This window comes from Puntigrus tetrazona, chromosome 7 (genome assembly GCF_018831695.1).
Source record: "Puntigrus tetrazona isolate hp1 chromosome 7, ASM1883169v1, whole genome shotgun sequence".
Taxonomy (NCBI): Eukaryota; Metazoa; Chordata; class Actinopteri; order Cypriniformes; family Cyprinidae; genus Puntigrus; species Puntigrus tetrazona.
The window spans coordinates 13316644-13343586 of NC_056705.1; the positions used below are offsets into that span (position 1 = coordinate 13316644).

Genomic DNA, 26943 nt, shown 5'->3' on the forward strand with positions numbered 1-26943 from the left:
TGTATTCTAATACACTGATTCTCATACTCAACAGAATGCAAAACTCAGAATTTTTATAAAGTAACCTTTAATAATTCCACGATGAATGCTTCATTTGGAAACAGGTCATGCGTTTCCCTGAGCAATATTGTTTGCGTTGTGTAGGCATCATGGATCTAAAGCAAACACAGAATTAAGTGAAAGCTCTATAGTATCTAAAGCATCTGGCTCTAGTGTATTGTGTAAACTTTAACCCTTGTATGGTGTCTGTGGGACCCAGTTTTCATTTTTTTTTAAATCAAAATAGAATTACACTATTAATTAACAATGGTTGAGTAACATAAATATGAATATTGTTGAAAACAACTGGTATCTTTGCCTTAAAAGCAATCATTTTTGCTGTTTCTGTGATGGTTTTCCCATTGCTCAAATTACAGTAGGTGTGCAGTGAATTTGAAAGTGACGGTAGCTATTCCTTTGCGTTTGCTTTGCATTATTTAAACGTACATTGCCTGCCATCACAGCTGCATGACTGTCCCCGGCAGCGCTATATATCCCAGTGTATGTGCTGATTTGTTTAGTGTGTTTCTGACCTTGCTGTGTGGTCGGCACTGTGCCAGGGAGACAGAGAAGGGAAGTACATAGCCATATCTGTGCTGTGTCGAATTTGCCATCTTGTTCTGCTGGACGATCAGTGGTAAGAAAGTGGTCTATGTGGGAGGAAAATGTCATTTGGCGTACTTTGATAGTTCCTACACATTCTGTTAGTCCGTTACCATGCTACTGGTCAAGAAGATTTTCATTGTAATTAATTTGACATTTTAGACTAATTAGTGGATATGCTTTTGAATAGTTTATTTTTATTTTCATTTTGAATTCTAGACACAACTATTTTTTTGTGTGTGTGGTATATTTAGACTTTTAGACTTTTAACTTTAGATTTCCTAATATTTTTAATATATTTGTTTTTGTATCTGTACTTATATTTGTAGATTTTCAAAAAAAAATAACTAAAAAGCAATCTTGCTATCATCACGAAAACAGCATTACAGCTGTAAGCTTGTTTTGTAGGCCATCTTCATGGATCTAAATCATAGGATTTATAATGGTTTTGTGCAAAAAAAAAAAAAAAAAAAGTGTCTTAGTTTTTTTTTTAAACCTTCTTTTAAATGTCGTCTTAGCAGTTTTGCAAGTAAATATGTTTTTACAAGGAATCCTGATGTTTATATTGCGAAATTGCACTTACGAAAATGACTGTCATATCTGCATATGCATGAGATAAACCTCAAGAATTTTCATTATCTAGATTTTATTTACTTGAACAACACAAGTTTCTTCCATAATTCGAAGTGAAAAGAGCTAATGAAAATAGTCACCTCTCAGATCTTAACTGAGATTTTTCATAAATGTAAATATAATGGGTTTTGTTCTGATGGATAATAACTTCAGACTATTCGCTGCAAGAACAGGTTTGTCTTGAAATGCTATGGTTGTGAGGTGAGTGACGCAGCCTTTTAAAAACGTGAGCGCTTAACCCATGAAGAATCATTTCAGGCTGTCTCTGATCCCGTGACGTGAACACATACAGAACTACAGGTGAGCATGTTTGTGCAGATTAACATACGGCAAGGCAGTTTTGCTCTTTAAGAGTATTAATATCCGCAGACTTACAGAATCCAATGCGTTACAAAATCAGTTTTTAACGAAGTTACGTTTGTGACGTTGTATGCTTTGAACAGGCACCATGGATCCAAAGCAAATGTGGAGTTATGTGAAATCTCCTCCAACAACTAATACAGCTTGCCTTGGTATGGGAGATTTACACCGTAATTATTGTTATTTTTGTGCTTAATGAACATATATTGACTTTTTTTGACTGATTTGTATTTCAGTTATAACAAAACTGCTCTTCCTGGCTCTTCCCATTGCTCAGATCACAATAGGTGTGTTACGGTGACTTTATGTACTGAGATCATTTCTCTGCTTTTACAAGCCATTATTTAAGCATTCTTATATCGCCTACAATCACAGGTGCAGTGTATCTTCAAGACTGTCCCCAGCAGCGCTATATCCCAGTGTACGTGCTGGTCTGTGGAGTGTTTAGTGTATTTCTTGCCTTGCTGTCCTGTCTGCCCTGTGCCAGAGAGACAGAGGAGGGAGGTCAAAACGCGCTCAGCTGTATCTGCAATGTGTGGAATGCTCTTGTTTCTACCTTCTTGGTCTGTTGGATGATTTGTGGTAAGATACAATGGTGTATGTGGGAGTGATATGTCATTTAACGTGTTCATAGGTCTCTGACTGCTGCTGTGCATTGTTTGGGTAATCCATTGCAAAGTCACTTGCCAAACAAACAGCAGACTTTCATTTTGGAATGCTTAGAATTACACCTTGTGAATGGAAAGCGCTGTCAACATGTTTTTGTGTGTGCGTCTGCCTGAAATTTGGGTGTGAAGATGAGCTTTTAGTAGCATAACTTGCTTGAAAATGTCTGTTTAACACGAAACGACAAAAAAAAACATATCACAGGTTACATTTTAAAGACATAGTTGACCCAAAAAATTATATTTTGTCATTAATTACTCCCCCACGTCGTTCCAAACCCGTAAGACCTTTGTTCATTTTCTAAACACAAATTAAGGTATTTTTGATATATTAAGAGATTTTTTTTAATTCCGAGAGCTTTCTGGCCCTGTATACACACCAACACATTTAAGGCCAGGAAAGGTACATTGTTAAACTAGTCTGTGAAGAAAAATAATGAACTTATTCAGCAATTTGTTCAATTCGATCAGCTGCATTGCCGTATATACAGGGGTCAGATTTTTTTTTTAAATTTCTTCCAAACCTTAATTTGTGATGAAGATGAAGGTCTTACATTGTTTATAATGACATGAAGGTAAATAATTAAAGACCGGATTTATTTTTTTTAGTGTACTGTCCCTTTAAACAGGGAAGTAGCAAAATCATTGATGCCAATTTCATCAAATGATAATCTGAAATAAATGTATCTATTATTTTTTTGTTTATAGGCAGTGTGTGGATTTACTCTATTTATCCTCCTAAGTACAACCAAACCGTGGCTGGAGATCTTTACTGCAATAAGACTCTCTACCTGTTTGCATTCTGGACCACCACAGTGGGATACATAATGTTGGGTCTGACGCTGTTGCTTGGGTGCTGTGTTTGTATCTGTGCTTGCATTTGTGGCTCAGCACAGAATTAACAAAAACTCTGCGCCATTCTAATTAATCTTGATGACAGGCTTTTGATGGTTTGTACAATAAATTCACAAAGCCAAATATACGTGTCTTTAATGTAAAACATGTTATGTAAAAAATTGTCTTTAAAACTTTTGGTAGCATTTTAAGCATTAATAGTAAAAATAGAACTGATGTCTTTTTTTTTTTTTTTTTTTTTGAAAATGCAACAATGAAAATTTAAATCTTAATAAAATCAAAGTAGCCAGCGACCTAGTGTTTTTGTTATTCCGTTTAATTGCACATAAATAAATAAATGAATAAATAAGAGGAGAGTGGTTGAGAATATATTGGCAGCTACCATTTGCACTAAGGGTAAATAGCAATTAGATGCTATTTACACTAAGTGCAAATAGCAATGTATTCTATTACACTAGGTGAAAATAGGAGCTTTTGTTAGTGATATGCTATTTACACTAAGTGAAAATAGAATTTTTCTTAGCATAGATGCTATTTACATTAAGTGCAAATAGCAATGGATTCTATTTACATTACTGTATACCAGTGGTTTTCAACCTGTGGGCCGCGGCCCCCCAGTGGGCCGCAACGGTATTGCAGGGGGGCCGCCAGTTATTATCAATAGAAATAATAATATTGCTAATGTACGTAAAAATGTGTAGTAATAATTAAATATCATAATTAATTAAAAATTAATGACCTATTATGCACATTTTCTGGTTATTCAACATTACCCGTTTATTCAATAAAGACAGTTAAAAGTCATGCTTCTGAGTACTCAGTTACTAACCCGACACAAATAACAGGTTCATTTAAATTTTTTTGCAGTGGGCCGCGGAAACATATGTGTTTTGTTGTGTGGGCTGTGAGTTAAAAAAGGTTGGGAACCACTGCTGTATACTATCTATACTCCTTACTGCAAGTGCCAATTTTCTGAATCTCGGTATTGAAGTACATTATAAAACAGAATGCAGCTTATTTGCTGTAAATGTAACTGACATTTATTAACAATAAATGACAATGACTTACATTTCCATTGAGTGTAAATGTAAATTACTGAATAGATGCCATGTTTGACACCCTTATTGGGACAATAAAGCCCCTACAACTTTTGGATCATTTCCTTAATTATTATTGAACATAAATGGTTTTATGATGTGATTTAAAATGTAAAAATGGGTAAAAACAAATGTCGTTAGAAGACGATTTTGTAGTTATTGTAGTTTTTGCTTTGCTTTGTCACCTGGAATTAGCAGATGTTGTCAAACCAAAAAAACAAACGGGCATAACTGCTCAGAACAGCATTACAAACATTACGATAAAACACTAGCAGCTTTTTTAAATGAATAAGGTGAACTTAGTGATGTAGTAAGAAACAGTTCAGAATACAAGGATGCAGTGACCTCTGGCATTCGGCGGTGATATGACGGCCTCCATTATACACATGAGGAGGAACAACGCTCCCATTTAGCTACACGTTGTTTAAATATTAAAAAACAGCATTATAAGTCCAAACTACAACACTATAGAGCCTATGTGTGATTATGAAGTCGAGTAAGGGTCATAAAGAACAACGCTGTGTTGTGTGAAAGAAGTAGACGTGCTTCCAGCTCGTAATGTCATTTCTCAAACAAACTGAGGAGAAAGCAGAAGAATAGACTTGCAAAAAAAAATTGCGCAAGTTGGAAAACAACACTACACACACATTTTGTGAAGTGTGCCTACACTTCCGTTCAAAAGTTTGGTGTCATTACGATTTGTAAGTCTTTAATGCAAACCAATACAGAGAAAGCACTATATTGTGAAATAATATTACAATTGATACCATTGCAATTTACACTAAGGCGTTTTATATTATGCATTTCGTTCAAAATGTAATGTATTCACGTAATGGGAAATCCCATTTTCAGCAGCCATTACACACGATCCCTCAGAAATCATTAATCAAAGTCAGTGAAATGCTCTCTGCGTGTGTTTTGCCTTTTCTGATTTAAATATAGCCCTCATTCTGATTTTGTCTTTTGTTTCATGTCATGTTTTAATAAATGGAAAGTTCAAATGAGCAGCATCTATTTAAAAGCGATTTTTTTTTTGCTGTCACTTTTGAGCCTTTTAATGCGTCCTCGTTTCATAATTAAAAATAATACATGCTATATGTAAGTTGCAAAGGTTCTCTTAACATCGTGTTACAATCACATAACCACCCCACTGAAGTTGTGGTTAAGGTTAATCAGGAGGTTTCCTTGCTCTTTAATCTGACCGCTTCACGCCGCATAGGTGTGGCTCACAGCGGAAACATCTCGCCCTCCGCTAAAACACTACTCTGGTTAGGAAATACTGGGATTTCTAACTACTGCAAATAAAACAGATGAGATTAGAATTTCGCTATCATACAGGACTAGAGCAGATGTAACAGAGTCACACACGACAAAGTGTTTAAAGGCTGAGGTGAGATTCTAACGATCACGTGTAGGCTACACAAAACACGTGTATCCTTACTTCCATTTTAATAATGCACTTGGTTAATGTCTAACGATAACTTGTTTTTTTCTCTTTTTTCTTTACTTAGAAAGTAATTGCACTATGATATCCTGATAATGGACCAATCAAAGCCATCAGCATTTTTGACATCACTGTTTGGTGAAGAACTATTAACAATTAACTATTTATTAACTATTAACATTTTAGGAATATGTTGCTTTTGTAGTCTACTAATATAGCCTAAATTGCCTCCAAATGTCCTAGTTTTAGTGAATACTTGGCGATTAACGAATGTGACAGTATTCCTGTGTGATTAATGTGTTTATATTTCAGTGGTACTGGCTGTTGTCATACTGGGGGTTGTGATTGCTGCCATTGGAATTGGTAAATCAAGCATTTTAACCTCATTATTTTCCATAACATATTCCAGTATAATATTGGCAGAAACGTTAACATGCTTTGTACAGCAAGCAAACAGGCTTCTTCAAAGACAGCTGATTTTTTTTTTTTTTTAGGGGCCTACTTTCTGAGAGACTGCCCTGTCCAGCCCTACATCCCTGTCTACCTTATAGTATTTGGTGTATTTGTTTTGCTTGTTCTGATAGTGACCCTTGGCTTAATGTGCGGTACACTTGCAAAAGACACCTATGAGTTGCTGCTGCTGTCTATGCTGATCGTCTCCGTCAGTGTCATCCTCTACCTCTTCATTGTCTGCTGGTTCATCACAGGTGAGTGAATTTGTCAAACAGGAGTTACAGAAGGATAGAAATATACAAAATAAAGTTAAACAATCAGATAAAAATAAATAAAGGTGAAGCAAAATGTTGTGACAGGATCAAGAACGTGGGGCTTTAAAGTCTGTAAAGCTGTAAAGGTTTTAATAAAGTTTTAATAAGTGTAGGAAAACTTCAACACCCATAATGCACTAGGCTCCATCACTTGAGCAGGGAATTCAAAAATGCAAATGATCTGTAGTTTTCACAAAAGTCCAGAAGATGGATATATCAGTGCAGATATTATAGAGAAATAATGCATTTAATGATGCATTTACTTAAGCTACGTTTCAGCAACACAAACCTGCTTGAGAATTTGCGAACTTACCCTTTAAATTAAATGTGAAAATATAAATAAATAAAAAACATAGAAATGTTGAAAAATGCTATTGTTGTTTAAAGTTCAAAGGAATATTTAAATGTTTTCTCTGTGTATTGCAGGGAGTGTCTGGATATATTCTGTACATCCTCCCAGTTATGACCCAACAAACGAAGAGAACTACTGCAGCAAAACTCTGTATCTCTTTGCGTTCTGCTTGAATACATTCTGTTATGGCTGTCTGGCCGTCTTGCTGCTTTGTAGTGGATGTTTAGGGCTTTGTATATGTGTACAAAATACTTGTCGAAGACCACAGTCATTGGCTTCAAACTTTCAGCAACAAGCATAGGATGTTTCACGGTGTATCATGATTTTATATTTTGCAGGTTATTTTATTTAAATCAAAATGTAATCATAAATTTGATCAATATGTGCCACAACTTTAAAAAATACATCATATTTTCTACTAGTATAGGGCTACCCCTTTTTAGGGTGACCTGATCTAATGTGATCTGTATTATGATATATTACATTGAGTTCAAAGGCCTGGACTTGAAGGTAATATACAGCTTAATAGGATAAATATCGATGTAAATAAAATAAATACTGTGTATAAAAGCATTTAAAAGTCTATTCTGTTCAGATTTTGTTAAGTGAAAATGTTTTTATGAAGGCAAAAGGATGGTTGCTGTTTTTCAGTTTGGGTTTGCAATAACAGTTTCTCAACATTTTACCAAAGGAAGTGTTTTAATGCTATGGGCTGAGTCTGATGACCACAGAACTGTGAAAACATACTGTTTGACTCACAGCAGCTCTATTCAGCTGTGCCATTCACGTCTTCACAATAAAGCTAATTTTGGGGGTCCTCCTCATATTAAGTCTATAAGGGAAATCGATAAGAGAGAATTCACCTTTTTATGGACTTTTTGAGAAATCGTTGAAGATGGAGGCTACTGAGACAGCTGCCAGAAAATCTTTCATCGGTAAGAACGTTAAGAAAGCTTTTCCAATAACTACAATACTAAAAAAACTCAAACTTATTTCTATTTTTAACTATTAACTATTTTTTTCCAGTGGTGATTAACATGATTGTGTGGATGATTTTAATAACAGCTATTGGATTAGGTAAAGAGCAGTTTTTGCTTACACTAAAAAATATTCGTGAGATGATTAGTGCAATTTGCAGCCTTTTTACTCTTATTTGGATAAATCCAGGAGCAATCCATTTCTACGAGTGCCCCGTCCAGCCAAATCTCCCCACCTATGTGACTGTGATTGGAGCGGCTGGTCTGCTCTCACTGTTGATCATGTACCTGAGGAACACTTTAGACGACTGTCTGCTGGTTGGGTTCTGCGGCGCCTTCAGCTGTACGCTCTACCTATTCATTGTGTGCTGGTTCATTGCTGGTGAGAGCAAGAGATGTTAAATTACTGATAGTGAAGGACAACATTATTGTCAGTCTGGTGTCAGCACATCTTTTTATTAATATTCATTTAGTAATGAATAGTGAAACTAAAATCAGTGCTGTTCTTTCAGGTACCTACTGGATTTACTCCATATATCCTCCCAACTATGTTCCCACTGGAGACCACTGTCACAAAACCCTGTATCTGTTTGCATTTTGGATTAACAATCTAGGCTTTCTGTGTGTGTTCATACTGTCCCTTTTTGCTTTGTATACCACTTTAACACGTAAAGGCCTTTTGTTCACCGACAGAACCCTATATGTTAAAATTTAGCTGCAGACCTGTAGGTAACTTACAGTTATTCTAATCAACTTCCAGAAAATGTGCTTTATTATTTATACTGGTATGAGTGATTATAGAAGCGTAGATTAGAGTGAGTGAGAGAATGATATTGATTTCTTTTAAAACAGTTCAGTAAACTACAGGTTAATTGAGAGCCTTATGATTTATACACCATATTTTCTGTTTTGTGATTAAAGGGTTATTCCAAACACAAGCACAGCATTATTTTGCTTCTCTGAACAACATGGCGGTGTTTGTTTCCTTTAAATGGTTCGGCTCACTCACTTATCTACAGTGACTTACTGCCACCTACTGGCAGTAATTTCAAATATCAGCATTCAAAAAACATGGATCATTTTGGTGGAAAAAAATTATGTCTCTTCTGTTTTTATGTCTGCTGTTTATTTAAAACATTTTACAATTTACATAACTGTTTTTTTTTTTTTTTAAACGCATTTTAAAATGTCATTTATTGTGATTTCAAAGCTACATTTTAGCAGAAATTCTTCTGATATTCAGCTGGAATCTTTTTCAGTTGATAAATAGAGAGATCAGAAGAACAGCATTTATGAAATATAAATCTTTAGTAACATTGTAAATGTCTTTATCATCACGTTTGATTATTTTCAATTTCCTTTCCTAAATAAACTTTAGAATGTGAGCTACAATGTTAGAACAGCTATTTGTTTCAGATAAATGCTGATATTTGGATCATTCTATTCATCAAAGAATCTTTATATGAAAAATTCATACCTTCATTTATTCATCAGAATATTTTTTGTTAATTATTTATTAACATTTGTAAGCGTCGACGCAAGCAACACAAATACTAGCACATAATTTGGTTAAATTTCTTTCTGTTTGTTTTTAAATATTAGCTTTTTTTTATTATATCTTTTATTGTGAAAAGCGGTAAATATCAAAATACGTCAATTAAAAAACGTGCTAAATTAATCAATTAAAAAAAAAAAAATCCTTGCGTTTTAAATTATTCATGAGAGGGTTGTTAGCAAGGAGGTCTGTTATTGGTTGTTAGGGTCGTATGCCCCGCCCACAGCACTTGCGCCGGGTCAGTCGTCCTGTCACAGCACTCGTCCCAGAAATGTCATTATTCCTGGCGAGGCAACAACAACAGCTGTTCGCAAAACTGCGTTATAGTTTGAAAATACGCCGTCAGAAGGGCTATATCTAGTCCGGCGTAACAAGACGGCTAGTTGTTATGGCTGGTAGGTACATATTTAATCCAATACGTGTAAAACAAACACTCAACGCAAATTTGCATTTGATACACGCTAGCTAGTTGATATGTTTTGTTTGTGCAGGTTACATGAGCTCGACCTAGCCTACTTTTAGGACTTTGCTATATGAACCCCTCATACTTACTGCATTAACATAACCTCATAGCTTTCAAGTAAGAGATGCATTTCTGTTCAGCTTGCCAGTGTTACATGGTTGTGTATTGATGCGCTTTTTGTTTTGTCCCGTTGTTTCGTCCCTTTTTTTTTTTTTGCTTTGTCCTCAACTGTTGTTGTTAAGTCGCGGAACTAGTGGCAAAATGCTTGCAGGCACGAGAAATGGCTTACTGTCCGTACAGTGGGTTTCCAGTCGGTGCTGCTATTTTGACGACAGGGGGCGCCATTATCACTGGTAGGCGCGTGCTCCTGTTTACTTCATTTTGACTGAAACAACATGCTTCCACTTATTTTTATCTGCCATGTAATCAGCCTTTTTAAAATCATTTTATGCTGTCAGAGTGTTCTTAACCACGTTATCCATACATGTCGTAGGCTGCAATGTTGAGAATGCCTCCTATGGCCTTACTGTGTGTGCGGAGAGAACTGCCATACAGAGAGCTGTCGCAGAAGGATACCGGAGATTTACAGCCATAGCTGTCACATGGTATATTATATACATTCAGATTATATATTACGAATTCTGTTACCGAAGATAAATCATATTCAGTATGTTAAAGAATCCTTTTCGTTTCAACAACAGTGATATCAAAGATAGTTTTGTGGGACCCTGCGGTGCTTGTCGACAGGTATTAATGGAGGTGTGGCTACTGTAATATTTTATTATATTATTGCTTTTGAACACATTTTGCTTTGCTTCAGTTTTTATATCCCTTTCTGTCACTTGCTCTCTTTTTTTTTTTTTAGTTTGGCACAGAATGGGACGTTTACCTCACTAAGCCAGATGGAACCTACAGGAAGACAAGTCTCAGAGACCTCTTGCCTTTAGCATTCACCCCGGCTCACCTGCAAAAGAACTGAATGCACTACCCTAGAAATGTTTTTTTAAAATCTAAATTTAGGATTGATACCACCGTGAACTGTACATGAGGCCATTTCAGTCACAACATCATCCTTATGCACCTATACAATAGGTCTTATTTATTATATGAAGTTCTTATAGATTTTTTTTTAAGTCTAAACCTTCTGTCCCTTTTTTATTTAGAGAATATATAGACCAGGGTCGGCCAATCCTGCTCCTGGCGACTGACTATCCTGCAAAGTTCTGCTCCAACTCTAATCAAATAGTGATTGATATGGATAGAATGGTTTAACGCATAAGTAATACATTCATACACAAAAGTATGAAATTATGCTGTAATTAGGATCTATTGAGATTATGTGAATTATATTGATCCCTAAAGAGAGGTCTGTTGGTTGACCTAATTCACATGTACGGTCAAAATTTTGGTATCAGTAGGTTTTCTTTTTTAATAAACGAACACGATTATTATTTATTTAGCAAGGACACATTAAATTGATCAAAAGTTACAATAAAAAGCTTTATAATGTTATAAAATGTATATATTATTAATATTATATATATATATATATATATATATATATATATATATATATATATATATATATATATATAAAAAATGAAATGTTGTGACACTGAATACTGGAGTAATAATTGCTTTCAACTGAGCTTCATACAGGAATAAATCACATTTTTATTGTACAGTTTTATTGTTTTTACTGTTCAAATCAATGCAGTCTTAGTGAGCATAAGAGTCTTCTTTAAAAAAAAAAAAGAACACATCTTAGGACTGAAAGCAGGACTTGATGAAGATGAATTCCCAGTAGAGAGAATTATTGGTAATCCGTGTGACCCTGCTGCCCCGGGACTGTTTGAAATTCTCCTCACTGTGTGGCAGAGGGGGCCAACATACTGTTCTGTCACATGGGATAAACACTCACACATTGTTCTCTTAGTAGGCTGAGAGAGAGAGAGAGTGGACATTAGTTGGTGGGAGAGAGCCACGGACAAAAACAACAGATCTTTGTCAAGAGTATTCTTTAGTGTTTTTTTTTTTAACTAAAATGAAGTGTTAAGACAACAAGTGTTGAAAAACTGTATTTAAAATACAGAGGGAAGCACTGTATTGGAAGTGCAGTGATCAATGTGAAGGGGCCGTGACATCTACATGCATAAATAAAATGTGATTGCAGTTTGTTGAACAATGTTGGTAAAGCAAAAATAACAGCCCGGTCTCAGGGAAATGCGTATAAATAGTACGGCAAATAATGAAATCGTGGTATTGATAGGCACATTGGCGTATATGTGACACTCATGTGTTTAGATTTTTGATATTTGATATTTGCTGAAGCGCATATGCAGCTTTCGCAGACATGTAGTACGCGTCTGCTCCACAAGCCTAAATATTTGCGCATCTATGACACTGTTTTCGTTTTTATTCGACGTACTATTTATACGCACATTCACGAGATCGGCCAGATCAAAGCATACAACTTCCACATGAAATAAACCTCTTGTGTTTGCATGTAATAAACCATTGTGTGCCTGTATGTGGCGGTGGCCTCGTTTTTAATGAACTAAAATCAAAAGCTAGTTAAACGCATAATACAACAATCTAGATTATTATGTTTTTTATTATTGAAAGGGAAGGATTGGTTAAGCTATTTATTTTTCAACGTCAACCTTCTACCAAATGATTCCTCCTGTGTGTGCTTAAGCTTTAACAGCCCAGGGTTTTATGGCATGCTTGTGTGCAGAAGACTATTCAGGCTTGCGCTTTATAAGCTACTGCTGATCAAAACAATATCAAAGACTGCCTGGCTGTATCAGAAAGCACTCTTTTTCCACGCGTTTTTCGCTAGGGAGGGTATATTGGTTCTCACGGGCAAGTTTGCGGAATGAATTCCAGTTCACTCAAGTGAACTCAGGCTCAATGATGCGCTGGGGAGCGTTTAAGGTGGAAACTCTCGAGGAACTCGCCGCATTACGCTCGTGGTTATAGTGCAACGTCTCGCGCAGTACGTACATTCAGTGCATTAAAACGCGCGTTATTGGACGACGTTGCAGAAGTATCAGTAAAAAGCAGTCTTATCGGTGTCAAAGTTCCTTTGGAGTTCCTCCTTAGATAGCGAATGGGCGGATGCGGCTGGAGTCGGCACTATATAAACAGGTCTGACTGTCAGATACAGCCTCTGTGGAGATAAACAGCGGGAAAACCGAGCTTCTTTTTTTGCAGGTATGTCTCCTTACATTCGTTCAAGATTATTCTATAGTGTTTCGAAATAAAAGCACAATTCTGCTAATACTTGACGTCTTACTAATATGGCATCTTCTGCGAACAAATTATAGACGGGTTTTTAAAGTTTTAATAGTTCTATATCTCTGTAGGCTTTATGGCTCTATATCTGTGTTTAGCCTAAATTAATTCGAAATAAATTTTGCCTCGTTTTGTTGTTGTTGTTGTTGTTAAAGATAAACAAATTTCCTTTTTAACCGACAGCATAATCTGCCATCAAACATGAATAAAGAGGACGACATGAAGGAAGTAGAACTGAACGAGATGGATCAGGAAAAACAGCCGATGACCGGAGAAACTCCGACAGGCACCGAAAAAAACGGCTGCGTAAAGGTTAAAGTGCCGGAGGATACCGAAGTCAAATTTACTGGCCTCTCCAAAGAAGAGTTAATGAAAGTCGCCGGAACAGCTGGGTACGGTATCTATCTATCTATCTATCTATCTATCTATCTATCTATCTATCTATCTATCTATCTATCTATCTATCTATCTATCTATCTATCTATTTATCTGTCTATCTCTTTATCTCTCTATCTGCCTGTCTTGTGTCTATTTGTCTGTCTAACCTATATTTGCATATTTCCTGCAGGTGGGTTCGGACTCGTTGGGCTTTGCTGGTTTTGTTCTGGCTCGGCTGGGTTGGCATGTTAGCTGGAGCAATAGTAATCATAGTACAGGCCCCACGCTGTAAACCCATTCCTGAGATGAACTGGTGGAACGAAGGTCCTCTGTATCAGATATCTGACTTGAATGAATTCTCTGAAAATGGGCTAAAAGGTGATTGCTCCTCATGATTGCCAGCATGTTCACTTTTTACACACTCTATAACATTTTCAGGTGTTCACAACAGGGGTCAAGCGCATTGAAGTCTCAGTATTTTAGCTCCTCGCTACAGTGGCGTTTGGAAAACCGTGGGAAAATGTCAGACTGATGTAGCTAAGCCAGAACTGGCCGGTTGTCTTGTGACTCGCTCATGTGAGGAGACATGTGCTGATCTACGCAAGATTCTTCCCTCTCATCACATTTCTGCTGTTAACACAACTTTTGGCTGAGTTTGTAGTTACGGTATTGCGCAAGTCTTCGCACTCTGACACAAATATAAAGATTAAGAGTATCAAGTACGTTGACCTTAAACCCTGATATCTTCAATTATGTATGCGCAGTGCTGCGGTTAAACGATCAAAGCAGATTAATAATTAAAAGAGCCCCCTGAACCTTGAAGCGCCGATGATGATCTCACATTCACTTTGCCTTTTATTGTGTCTGTAGGGGTGGAGGAGAAGCTGGACTATCTGAACCAGATGAAGGTGAAGGGGCTTGTTTTGGGTCCGATACATACTGTGCAAGCAGACCAGTCCAGCACACTGGAACTAACTTCCATTAACCCTGATTTTGGCTCCGAGAGCCATCTGATTTCTCTGTTGGACCGAGCGCATAGAAAAGGTGACCTCGCTTGGTTCTTTCTAAGGCTTTCAATAGAAAACATTATCGGGCGCATTATCCACTGACCTCTTGTGAAATTATAAAAAAAGGTCACTACATAGACCTTATCGTTAAGCTACGGTTGCTCTGTTTTAGGGGAAGGTTGTTTTAAATAGCGGTGAGCTGTCAGTTTAACCTCTGACCTCCTGCCTCTTTTTCTGTAGTAAATACGTGACATTAATAATTTGTAACTCTATTTGTAACTATTACTCTACTTATAATTTAAAGTATATCAGAATAGAAAATAGTCACCTCACAAACTATTTTATGGCACATATGGTATTAATTGTATAATTTTAGGCACAATATATAGGACTGGCTTGGAGCTGATTCATTAACTCAAACACCATTGTGTTGGTTTTAGCAGGAACATCCCTGTGGTTTCCAGTAAATAAAGCCATATGCTTTCAAATAAAGGCTGCATACACGGCAAACGCGGCTTTTGGTTATTTCAGGAAAGATAAACTCTAGAAAGATCATTTAACAGCCTCCTGGTTTGTTGACTCTCCCCTCTGCCTCTCTCTCTCTCTCTCTCTCTCTCAGGAATCTCCATAGTGCTGGATCTAACACCCAATTACGAGGGAGTTTCAGCCTGGTTCAACAATGCTGCTTCTGTTGCTGAGCGACTCAAAGTAAGAGCTGAAATATGGACGGTCAGTTAGGGAGAGAAAAGACAAAAAGATTTAGAGATGTGTAAAGGGGCCAAAGTAAGAAAGGACTTATTTCCTGATTTTAGAATGAAGAAGTTTGCATACCAATACCATTCAAAAGTTTTATTTAGAAGTTTATTTATTTTAAGAAATTGTATTTGGCAAAGAAAACATGAAACTGGTTAAAAGTGTCAGCAAAGACTAACCAAAAGTAAAAAAAAAAAAAAAATAAAATAAAGGCTGTTCAAACACTTTCAATATTAGTGATAATAAATGTTTCTTTGTTAAAATGATTTCTGAAGGATCATTTGACACTGAAGTACACTGTAGTAAATGCCTGCTGAAAATTCAGATTTGCCATTACAGGAATAAATTACATAAAAAAAAATATTCTAATAGAAAATAATAACAATTTAATAATTTAAATTACACAATATTGTTGTTTCTGTTCTATTTTTACCAAATATACGCAGGCGATTCTTTTAAATAATTCTTACCAACTGCAAACGTTTTACTATTATGAGTGATGTGATTATTATAATTTTTGCCACAGATATATTTTTCCATTCTATGCTTTTATTATAGGGTGCTTGTGTATACTGGCTCAATAAGGGGGTGGACGGCATCTTCCTATCTCATCTGAACGATATTGCAAACACAGAAGCCTGGCCTTCTGTTCAAGACATATTCAACAAAACTGAAGGAACCAAGAAAAGGTAAGGGGGCGTTAGTTAGGGGAATATGTTTAGTGGAACAGAGACATCTGGTGGCCAACTCAGTGTATTAATCACAGCCAGTTAATACGAATGTTGAGACAGAATTTGATATCAGGACACTCAGATGCCTCAGTCTGTTTCTCCTCATGACTTTCAGTGCTCTGATGGGATCGGTCACCGGCCTCTCCGCAAATGAAGTCTCTCATCTGCTGAACCGCTCCAGTGTTGACCTGCTCCTGACTGGGCTGCCTGATCCAGCTGAGCCCGGGGTGAGACAGGCCCAGGTGATAAAGATGCTCTACACCGATCACCTGCAGACAAGTCTGGGCTGGAGTCTGAGCGGACAGACTCTGGGTTCTCTGGCTTCCAGAACTCCAGCATGGCCCATAAGACTTTATCACATGCTGCTGTTCACCCTCCCGGGCACACCTGTGTTCAGCGCTGGAGATGAGGTCGGACTGAAAGCCGGGGTGAGTCCTTGTCTCATAAATTGAAATAAAAATTAAGATGCCGATAAACTGGTAAGCTGACTTAATTTCACCCGTAAAGGAGAAACTTGAAGCAATGTGGGACTTGGAAAGTCAAGCAGAGGATGATAATGCAACAGCAAAGGTACATTTTCATTCTCACACTTAAATATTATATATATATATTTTAAAACACACACACACTCTGTTTTTTTCTTTCCTCCTTTTCACTCAGACTGTAAAGAGGAACATACCGCGGTGCGTGACTTCTTTAAAGCACTCAGTGATCTGAAAGGAAAAGAGCGGTCTCTTCTGCACGGAGAATACATCAGCCTTCACAGTTCACCCACTTCATTAGCATTTCTCCGCCTCTGGGACCAGAGCGAACGCTTCCTGGTGGCCTTAAACTGGGGAAATGCCTCTGTCACCATGACACTGACCAACAGCGACCTGCCGGCTGAGGCTCAGGTCCGCGCTTCCACAGATACAGAGAACATAGCTGTGGATAGTAAGGTGTCAGTAGAGAAGTTACAGCTTGGGCCCAAACAAGCTGTTCTGTTGTCTTACGCTTTTCCTGGTTAGAGACATAGACGGTCCTTAATGTCCGAGTGAGTTTCAACACTGTGCACAGGTTTGGAAAGGCTTTGTCCTTTCCTCTAGGGGTACTTTTAGTAGCACTAACTTTAAAGCTATGTGAAAGAGTTGTCACGGTTGGTGCAGGACAGAAGTTTATATGCATATAGAGACATGTAGATCAAAGCCTCTGACATAACAATAAATAAAAATGCTACTGATGATATGTTTTGTGTGAAATTGTACCCACTTTATTGCATTGGTGTTGTTAATGCTTGTAGTACATCAAAAGAAAATGGCTCCCTGTTGAATTCATTTATTTGTTGTTTTAGGACGCAATTAGCTTTTCGTGTATAAAACAGTAAATGATATTCACAAAAATAACATTTGTCTATCTGTTAGAAAGAAATTAGTACCATTATTTAGCAAATGAATAGTATCAATCAACATTGATAGTAAAGACTTCTATTTTAATCATAAAAAGATCATGTTTCTTACAAAAAGATGGTGGAAAGGTTCTAGTTTATTAACAAATTGCCACTAGAGGGCACTTTATGTCCTCAACATACAAGACCATAATTATATTTTGCACATTAAACAACTAATATAGTTTATAAACGTTTAACCTGCTGTTATTTAGTTTATTATTATATATATATATATATATATATATATATATATATATATATATATATATATATATATATATATATTTTTTTTTTTTTTTTTTTTTACAAATCAGTAACTTTTTTTAACAATGCAAAAATATTAATGACAATTTTTTTTGTCTAAATCCGCCAGAATAATTGCTATACAGCCATAATATAAAAGCCTAAATGCCCTTTTTTATTAATATTTTACAGTACAGTACTTTGTTATTAGGCCTATATATGTCTTGTAGGTGCAATATTTACATGGAAAACTTCATATGCATTAGATAAACAAATGCATTAGATAAAATAGTTAAAAACAGATTTTTTCTATTATATTGCACTGCAATTCATACAACAAATAAATCTTTGTTTTCTTCGATGGTTTCATGAAGGTCCCTTGGCATCCACGAAACCTTGCTAACAGTCAAAAAGCTCTGTTTAATAGAAAAGGACATTTAGATTCTTCACACTAAGCATTTTTTTTTCACTGTTTACTCAAAAGTTCTGCGAGTAATTAAAATTGTCTCCAAAAACATTGTTCAAGCACCCGCCCCCACACACACGGTTCTTACAGTATTTACAATACAGAATACCTGCACTGGAATGAAGAGCAGTTCTGCATCCTCCCAAACAAGACAATCCTGACTTCTCAAAGCCTACAGTAACAATAAACATGCTTGGGGGGAAAAAATAGATAAAGCCAGTTCCATCTGGTCGCAGTCTGACATATTTTTTTCGTGTCTTTGAAAGAGTTTCTGGAGAGCAGGATCAGACAGGCTTAGGAAGGTCCACCCAGACCCCCGCAGAGTATCTGTGAACCCCAGGACCTCATGCAGAGCGCAGAGAAAACAAACCTCTCTCCTCAGACTCTTCCTCTTCCCCTCAGCTGGTATTGTTCATCTTAAACCGAGGGAAGGAGACAGAATAGCATGCAGGGAAGATGTGTCTTTGAGACCATTTTGAGAGCTTTACAGTTGTGTTGGTTACACCTTCCTGTAACAGAAAAAAAAACAGCCCTGTGTCTGATTCTATCTTGGGTGTTGAGCGAATTGAAAGCAATTTGTGGGAACAGCTTTGTGCCGTGACTTTTGAAGTTATTCTGCAGTTATTTTTATTTTTATTATTATTATATTTTTTATTAAACCTGGCTTAATCTATGAATGTGTATACATAGTCTATACTTTAGAAAAAACTATGTGCTGATTTGTAAAAATATTAAGGAATGAAGGAAATACCTTTTTCTACAAGAAATCCATAAAAAGGTAATAGTTGGTTAGAACTAATCAAGCATGATGATTTATTTGATTTGTTTGAAGAAAGCTATGACTTTGTCTACTGTTACTCCTCCAGTAGTGTTTGTATGTTGGCTGTTAGGGGCGGGAACAGATGAAGTCCTTTTCATAAAAGTGAACTGACCACCAAACTATACTCTGTTTTCTGCTTGAAAGCACAGGACTCCTCAACTCAACTGCGAGCAGGTATTTAATCGAGTTTTTTTTTTTTTTAACCGAGTTATTTATTAGTTTTATTCTATAAATGTTCACATTTTTAGTATCAAGCTACTGTATAACTTAATACTACTTAATACAAAAAAGCGATAAAGAATGGTTGTAAACCCAGTAAGGTCAGAATAACTGCTGCTGTAATAGTAATAGTGTTATTTAAAAAAAAAAAAAAAACTTTTATGGCAACCTATACTATAACCTTTTTAACCATAAACAATATGTTTCTTGATGTTATGAATCTGTTCGCTAGTTTCTGCTGTCGTGATCTGTTTCAATCTAGTGTGTAAAAGGCCTTCTGCGCATAAAGAGAAATGAAGGACGTAGAACTGAATGAGGTTGATCAGGAAAAACAGCTAATGACCCGAGAAACTCAAAAGAATGGCTGCGTGAAGGTCACCGTCCCAGAAAAGGCTGGAGCGAAGTATACCGGCCTCTCCAAAGATGAGTTAATTAAAATCACCAGCACTGCTGGGTAGGCAACTTACACATGGATTATGAACGTAGAATGAAATATTATGCAGTCTGTCTAGCTCATATAGACTTGCATATTTCCTGCAGGTGGGTTCGGACTCGTAGGGCTTTGCTGTTTTTGTTCGTGCTCGGCTGGGTTGGCATGTTAGCTGGAGCAATAGTAATCATAGTACAGGCCCCACGCTGTAAACCCATTCCTGAGATGAACTGGTGGAACGAAGGTCCTCTGTACAAGATATCTGACGTGAATGAATTCTCTGAAAAGGGGCTGAAAGGTAAATGTATATTTTCATGCAGCAGCCCAAACTTTTGAATTCTTGTATATTAGCACAAAGTACTGTAGTCATTGCAGATTAGTCAAAAATGTAAAATATGTTAAATATCTGCTCACGTTTTTATTTAATAATAATCGCAATTTAAAAAACAGCCGAGAGCGCTTAATGGTATCGGTGCAATAATTTCTCTTTCTCTCATTTTCTTTAGGAGTGGAGGAAAAGCTGGACTATCTGACCCAGATGAAGGTGAAGGGTCTTATTCTGGATCTGCTAGACACCGAGCGAGCCAAACAGCTACAGACACTAGATCTGGTTTCAGTTAAATCTGCAATAGACACTGAGAATGATCTGAAATCTCTGCTGGACCAAGCACATAAAAAAGGTGACCTTTGACCCTTAATGACCATGCATCCCACTAGGAGTACACTCGTATATAATAAAGGTCACAACACCATAGGAGAACCATTTTTCGTCTAAATAGTTACATCAAGATACTGTAACATCTATTCAAAAGAAATCGGCCACTGGGGGGCGTATTGCATTTTTTGAGGGCGTAAATGATTGAGAAGGTGTGGAAAATCTACTTTTGTGAACTAGTCCTAGGTTTTTTGCTCAATCAAAAAAAACAATGCAGTGCAATTCTCTGGACTGTCTGGTCGATAATTATCATAAACATGTTACTATCAACCTTTTGGGAAGCTATAACATGGTGCTTAAACTTCCATAATTGCTGCTTTCAGAATTACAATACAAATACTAAGCATGTGTAAACTTATGAAAACTTGTCTTTTTAATTTCCCCAACCCTTATTTTTCCTTGCTCTCGCTGTCTCTCCTGGTATTTGTCGCTCTCTCTTTTGCAGATATCTCAATAGTGCTGAATTTAACTGAAATGGCTTCAGACTGGCTCAACAATGTGACCTCTAACGTTGAGAAACTAAAAGTAAGTGCTGATTAAAAAGAGGAAACTGTAAAGGGAGGACTATTTTTGTGAACAGTGAAGAAGGGGTAGATGAAAAGATAGTAGACATAAATTAAAAAAAAGATGTATTAAAAAGCCAAACAAGTAAGATCCTATATTAGAAAAACTGCAGATTTAAGATATTAGAATTAAAACATGTAGTCTATACAAAAGAGTATACCAACTGATATTTCTTTATTTTTTTATTTTTAGGAAGCCTGGTTTAAAGGATTTGGTGGTATTTTCTTGTCTGAACTGAAAGGCATCACAACAACAAAGTCCTGGCAAACTATACAAGCTATGTTCAACAAAACCAAGGAAAGCAAAGTGTATGTGTCTCTAATTTTGTTCCATGACCCGATTTTCTATTCTGCTGAATTGTGTAATGAAAGAGACACCTGGTGGCCAGATGGGGAAAAGAGCACTGCTGCTTGCTCCCTCTAGTTAGGCCGAGCGTCTTTCTAATTTATATAAAAGAGTGACCATACGCGCTCTTTTCCCAGGACGCGTCCTGGCCAGGATTTCTATATTGCCTAAAATATCTAGGTTTTGGCTTTGCTTGCATGCAGACATCGGTTCCCTATGTTTCCAAAACTCTCTCGATTGAACTTTGAATGATATAGAAATCACGCGCCTGGGAAAAAATGGCACGTGTGGTCAGTCTATTATATATAAAGCTATATTTTGCTTTCAAGAGCCTCTCCGTTTCTCCTCATGACTTTCAGAGCTCTGATGGGATCCGTCACCGGTCTCTCCGTGGATGATGTATCTCATCTGATGAAACACTCAGGTGTTGATCTGCACCTGACTGAACTTCCTGATCCGGCCGAGCTGGGGTTAATAAAGAAGCTCTACTCCCGTCACCCGCAGACGAATCTGGGCTGGAGTCTGGGTTCTCTGGCTTCCAGAACTCCAGCATGGCCCATAAGACTTTATCAAATGCTGCTGTTCACCCTCCCGGGCACACCTGTGTTCAGCGCTGGAGATGAGGTCGGACTGAAGGCCGGGGTGAGTACGGCAAGAAATAAATGTGCAGCTAAATCAGTGTTTTAATGCAAAAGTCAGAATGTGAACAGAATGGCATCCACTCCATAAGCAGTTGTGACTGAATGAAAAAAGAATTGTGACATATCATGCATTCTAGCAGCTAAATGTTCTTGGCTCACAGAAATCTATCTGTCTGTCTAGTCTGTTACTGTTAGTACATCTGCATATGCTTAGTCCATATTTAAGACCTATAAAAATGTTGGCAAATATTCTAACGTTGCACCGAAATGGAAGTAGCTGGTTTTTCTTGTATATTGTGACTTTAAAAAAAAGTAAAAAAAAAAAAAAAAATTCACAAATTGTTGAGTTGTTCATAATTATGATATTTTGAGAAATAGGGTGAAATCTAATTCATCGACAGCTTAAAATGTTTTTTTAACATTTTAAACAGCAAATATTCAGTTTTCTATTTTAATTATGCTTTCTTATAAATCCATATTTTGAGCAGATGTAGTGAAGTAAAAGTACTTTTCAAGAGTCAGTGTTTTCCTTTAGAAAAGTTAACTTCACAAAATTCCAGTGCATTATATTGTACTCTTTATGCACTACGTTTCATGTTGAATAAAATTTTATGCTAAAATACAATAGAAATCTATTACTTTCTTTGAATTATTTTTTACTTGAGTAAAAGAAAGTAGTACATTTTAAATTAAAGTTTTAATTAAAGTTTAAACAAATAAAAACTTTTATTTATGAAATGTAGTGCAGTAAAAAGTATTATTATTATTATTATTATTATTATTCATACTATTATTAGTATGATTATTATTCAGGTATCTAACTATAAAAAACTATTGCTCTATATAGTAGGTATACATTTCTTTTAGAAGGTCTTTAATACTAACATATAGAGTTCCTTGTGTTGTGCTATGAATTGCCATCTGACACATTTCTCAAGCAATGCATAAAATCGAGCTAAATGCAACACTTCTGAGGTCTTAGTCTAATGTTTATATTTAACCAAGTTACCGTCTTATTGCTATAACGCTGATGACTTAAGATTCCTCTATTACAGGAAAAACCTCAAATAATGTGGGACTTGGAAAACCCAGTAGAAGAAAAGAATGTGACGGCAAAGGTACATTTTGATTCTTCACACGACTATTCATAACAAGTAGATATGATCTCATCACTGTACTAAATACAAATTTAAAACCAGCACGCCGAATCTCGCTCTTTCCGTCTTCCACTCATTCAGACTCTGCGGGAGGAGCGTATCGCAATTCGCAGCTTCTTCAAAGCACTCAGTGATCTGAGGGGAAGAGAGCGATCGCTTCTGCACGGAGAATATGTCAGCTTTAACACTACGGACACTTCATTAGCATTTCTCCGCCTCTGGGATCAGAGCGAGCGCTTCCTAACTGCTATCAACTGGGGAAATGACCCCGTGACCATGACCCTCTCTCATAGCGACCTGCCGGCTCAAGCTCAGGTCCGCCTCAGCACAGACGCTGCAAATCTAGTCGTGCATAGCATGGTGTCCTTAAAGAAGCTACAGCTTGGGCCCAGTCAGGCTGTTCTGTTGTCTTATCCTTACTCTGGTTAGACACACTTATGCAGATCCTTACGTATCGTCTCAGAGCTGTTTGACTTTCTCTGAGGACTAAAAAACAGGCTTAGTGTCTTTATGCTTCTAGAAGTATAAATGCTTTTGAATTTTAAAGCCATTTTTGATGAGCGACTTTTGTCAGTCATCGTGTGTATTCTCTTATCTTCTAATAAAAAGGTTTTTCATGTCTACTTTCATCGCGCAGATGTCTTTTTACAAAGCCACAAATAAATCCTCATGAATAAAAAGGTGCTGCATGTCTCTCCTTTTATCTGTGTATTTTTCATTTATATTTTTGTGTGTACAAAACACCTTTGACATTTTTTTAACCTTGTGATTTTATGCACATAACACAATTGTTGTGCGCCTGTGTCTTGGCCCTGTGCCATGTGTCGTTAATTCTCAGGGCAGGAAAAGGAAGACTCTAAAGTCAACAGGTGTGTGTATGTGTGTCATGCGCGATCTTGATGTTTACTATATAAAACTCTATTACTTCCTGCACACTTTAGCTTGTTAAAAAGAAGTAACTTTTCTTCCAGCACCTAAATACAGAACGGGTCAACGTTGCATGTCATAAATCCAGCTCTTTATTTAAGAAATGTATAACAAGATGACTCATAATGTTTGATTTATACAAAGCAATTAAAATAATCTTGACACTCAATATTTTTTTCTCACAATGTACGCTACAACATATAGCGCAAAGTCCCTTTTTTTAAGCTGAAACAACACCATTTTGTTGTTTCAGCTCGGTAATTTTGTATTTTACCTGATGCCGCATTTGGTTATTTTTTTTTAAAGGCAGTCTAGTGTTGATCAGTGCAAGGTCATAGGTCAAATCTGGTCAAAATACTTACCTTTTGAGCTTCTGTGGGTCCCATATCATATATTTTTCTCAGCGATAAGCTTATGCTGGACTTGAATTTCTGTATGAGACAGAGATCGATCTTGTAAGAAATCTTTATCAAATTCTGAATGTGAACTTTCCCAGATATACGTGGTGGTGAGGGCTGTTCGTTTGCATGTCCTCCCACAGACAAAAGATTTAAAAAAAAAAAAAGTAAAAAATTCAGACAAAGGTAGAGTACCTTGCAGTTTGAACGAGATTAATTGGAATGCACAATGTATGAATATGTTCAGAGTCTTTAAAATACAATTCAAACATTTTCTAATTTTCGGTTAATTATAAAAGAGTAATTCTTTAGTATCAATAAAAATCAACAGTAACATTAATAATAACTATTCATATTCATAAAATCTAAATCAAGTTAAGTGAATTCACAACACACGGTAAAGAATTGGAAATAGATTGCAAAAATGTTCGGTGAGAACTAAAAGGTGTTTGGTAAAAACTAAAATCAGAAGGGAAAAAACATCCAGGTCAGATGTTCAGATAAAGACAGAACAAAACAACACAGTTTCTGCATTTAACATATTTAACCTTCAGTGTTTTATTGTTTGAAAACTGAAACAGAATTATTGTACGCTGACTGAATCAAGCAAGACTGTGCTTTCCTTCTTTTATTGTCACTTCTCAATGTAAATATGTTATGCACTTTTGTATTATTTTACGAAACTGAACCAAAACAGAATCAAAGTTTTGTTGTTAGAAATGACAATCTTAGCATTAGAAAAAGGATTGAATTATAAAAATATAAATCAAAGTACAGCAGTTTGTGTTTGGTCATTACGTGTGTACAAAAACTGTTTAAAGCAATATCTGTGGACATACTGTAAATAGTTGTGATACTTTGATTATGTCTCAGACGCCATTATCAGCTGTGTGTTCATCTGAATGTCAGCGGGGGTACAGTGATATTTCAAAATCGACGGAGACAGCGACGTGTTTCTGGTAAAACACGACGTCGCACTCTTGAGATGACAGAGTGTGGTCACAAACCCGTGTGTGTTACATGTATTTGTCAGAGGTGTCTTTGTGTGTGTGTGTGTGTGTGTGTACCTGTGTGATTGTGTGTTTCTTTTCTGTGGGGATGGGGGTTTCATTTTGACTCTGGGCAACTTTTGACGGCAGCGAATCGGGTTTTTTTTGAGACTTTGAAAATGGAGACAGATCGCATCACAGCAGCTTATCTTACCTCAAGTTATTTGCCTTTAAAATCAGGAAACATGTCTGGTAGCTTTGAACCACACTCGCCTTCTCAAGTGATTTGGGTTTTGCACGGGGCTTATCGTCTGTTTCTCTCTCTCCTTTTCCTCCCTGCTTCTCAATAAGAGAGACGAGATCACGACGCCCCCTCTCGCCCTGTTGATGTGAAACTCCTCACCGAACAATGCCCAGTCATGCCTGACTCTCGGTTTTACTGCTTCAGCCTACTCACATCACTAAACTTCATTAAACCCTGTTATCTTGAACCCCCATCTTCAACGCAAACATTTCTTCATAAGCATCATCATCTCCATTATCACTATCTTCATCATCAACAGACTCTATATTATTCTCAGCAAAAGTGTGACTTTCAATATCAAATACACCGTTGTTTGTCAAACTCTTCAAAATCTCTGCATGAAATAGCGATCCCTATTAAAATGAGGGCGGCTTCGTTACATTTTCATATCTCATCTTTAATAGCGGCTTACCGAAATATGTCATCTAACTGAATTGTGCCATTAGTGATTTATTCTCATGTGCGTTACAAACCGTACGGCTTCTTATGTGGAACGCAAAAAAGGAAATCTCAGGCAACAAAAGACCCCCTTGTTTTTGAACTCCTTTAACTTTCACTGTATAAACCTAAAAAGCCAAAACATGTTTTAAAGCAGAAGAAAGAACCTCGATGGGTTTGAAACAACATAAAGGTGAATACATTTCTTATTTGATCACTGACGCACCCTAATGTCCTTCCAAAACTGTATATGTTTCTTTATGTTGACTACAAAAGAAGAAATCCTGTAAAATCTCATATCAACAAAAGAAAGAAACAACGACATGAAGGTTTGTTTCATTTTAGGGTGAACTGTTCCTTTAAGGGACATTTCTACCCATTCAAACTAGTTTTGTTGTAATGTATTTTGAATGATTAAGTGATGTTAAATAATATTTTGACTTCAAGGAATCAGATACTGATGCTTCTTTTGAGACGTGCACTAAAAAAACTTCTCTTAGCATGTTATATCCGCAATCAACGGCTACTAAGAAAAGCATTTATGCTATTCAGACACTGTACTAATTCTATTTTGCTTTCAAAATTATTATTATTATTATCAGCATCTTATCCTTGCTCAATAAAGTATGTTTATGGGCCCCTGGTTGAAGCTCCTGGAGGTGATACAGGAGACCATGGAAATACAATAAAATACAACAATGAACAAATAGGTTGTTTTTTTGAGTGTTTAATAGAAGTAGATAACAATTAAATGCTAGGTGGATAAGAAAGAGTGAGTGAAAAAAAAAGTAAGGGCAAGGACAGGCGCTGTGTCAAACTGAGAGCTGCCTCTGAGGTCTGAGTCGGAGCAATAGTTTTTTTTTTTTCTCTCTCTTTCTATGGTGT

At 36.6% G+C, this 26943-nt stretch overlaps 5 protein-coding genes across 9 annotated transcripts; all 5 read left to right on the forward strand.

Annotated features, from left to right (window-relative positions):
• Window positions 1-1426: 1426 nt before the first annotated feature.
• On the forward strand, window positions 1427-3448 carry LOC122349277 (transmembrane protein 272-like). The gene is made up of 5 exons (XM_043245257.1): window positions 1427-1575; window positions 1719-1787; window positions 1872-1922; window positions 2011-2217; window positions 3009-3448. The coding sequence occupies exons 2-5, from the start codon at window positions 1724-1726 to the stop codon at window positions 3200-3202; spliced, it is 516 nt and encodes a 171-aa protein (XP_043101192.1). The 5' UTR covers window positions 1427-1575; window positions 1719-1723; the 3' UTR covers window positions 3203-3448.
• A 1993-nt stretch (window positions 3449-5441) lies between these two features.
• LOC122349315 (transmembrane protein 272-like) lies at window positions 5442-7382 on the forward strand. Its single transcript, XM_043245306.1, has 5 exons — window positions 5442-5642; window positions 5764-5834; window positions 6009-6059; window positions 6191-6403; window positions 6890-7382. Exons 2-5 carry the CDS (start codon window positions 5792-5794, stop codon window positions 7114-7116), a joined length of 534 nt encoding a protein of 177 aa, XP_043101241.1. The 5' UTR covers window positions 5442-5642; window positions 5764-5791; the 3' UTR covers window positions 7117-7382.
• Window positions 7383-7535: 153 nt separating this feature from the next.
• zgc:103586 lies at window positions 7536-11365 on the forward strand. Of its 4 annotated transcripts, XM_043243322.1 has the most exons (8): window positions 7543-7750; window positions 7842-7892; window positions 7983-8174; window positions 8305-9742; window positions 10053-10163; window positions 10304-10415; window positions 10512-10569; window positions 10676-11365. In XM_043243322.1, the coding sequence occupies exons 4-8, from the start codon at window positions 9736-9738 to the stop codon at window positions 10787-10789; spliced, it is 402 nt and encodes a 133-aa protein (XP_043099257.1). In that variant the 5' UTR covers window positions 7543-7750; window positions 7842-7892; window positions 7983-8174; window positions 8305-9735; the 3' UTR covers window positions 10790-11365. The 4 variants fall into 4 exon arrangements, 2 of the variants coding, with proteins under 2 accessions (XP_043099256.1, XP_043099257.1); XR_006251263.1 differs by lacking the exons at window positions 10304-10415; window positions 10512-10569; window positions 10676-11365 and having other exon boundaries at window positions 7536-7750; window positions 9951-10092; XR_006251262.1 differs by lacking the exons at window positions 10053-10163; window positions 10304-10415; window positions 10512-10569; window positions 10676-11365 and adding an exon at window positions 9839-10045 and having other exon boundaries at window positions 7536-7750.
• Window positions 11366-12832: 1467 nt separating this feature from the next.
• On the forward strand, window positions 12833-17200 carry LOC122349556 (4F2 cell-surface antigen heavy chain-like). The gene is made up of 9 exons (XM_043245648.1): window positions 12833-13026; window positions 13291-13499; window positions 13676-13863; window positions 14356-14529; window positions 15112-15200; window positions 15804-15934; window positions 16092-16404; window positions 16484-16548; window positions 16638-17200. The coding sequence occupies exons 2-9, from the start codon at window positions 13309-13311 to the stop codon at window positions 16981-16983; spliced, it is 1497 nt and encodes a 498-aa protein (XP_043101583.1). The 5' UTR covers window positions 12833-13026; window positions 13291-13308; the 3' UTR covers window positions 16984-17200.
• A 1464-nt stretch (window positions 17201-18664) lies between these two features.
• Window positions 18665-23682, forward strand: LOC122348144 (4F2 cell-surface antigen heavy chain-like). Of its 2 annotated transcripts, none has more exons than XM_043243407.1 (10): window positions 18665-18889; window positions 18978-19105; window positions 19413-19604; window positions 19691-19878; window positions 20087-20260; window positions 20741-20820; window positions 21052-21167; window positions 21564-21846; window positions 22901-22963; window positions 23084-23682. In XM_043243407.1, the coding sequence occupies exons 3-10, from the start codon at window positions 19444-19446 to the stop codon at window positions 23429-23431; spliced, it is 1413 nt and encodes a 470-aa protein (XP_043099342.1). In that variant the 5' UTR covers window positions 18665-18889; window positions 18978-19105; window positions 19413-19443; the 3' UTR covers window positions 23432-23682. The 2 variants fall into 2 exon arrangements, with proteins under 2 accessions (XP_043099342.1, XP_043099343.1); XM_043243408.1 differs by having other exon boundaries at window positions 19081-19105.
• Window positions 23683-26943: the final 3261 nt, after the last annotated feature.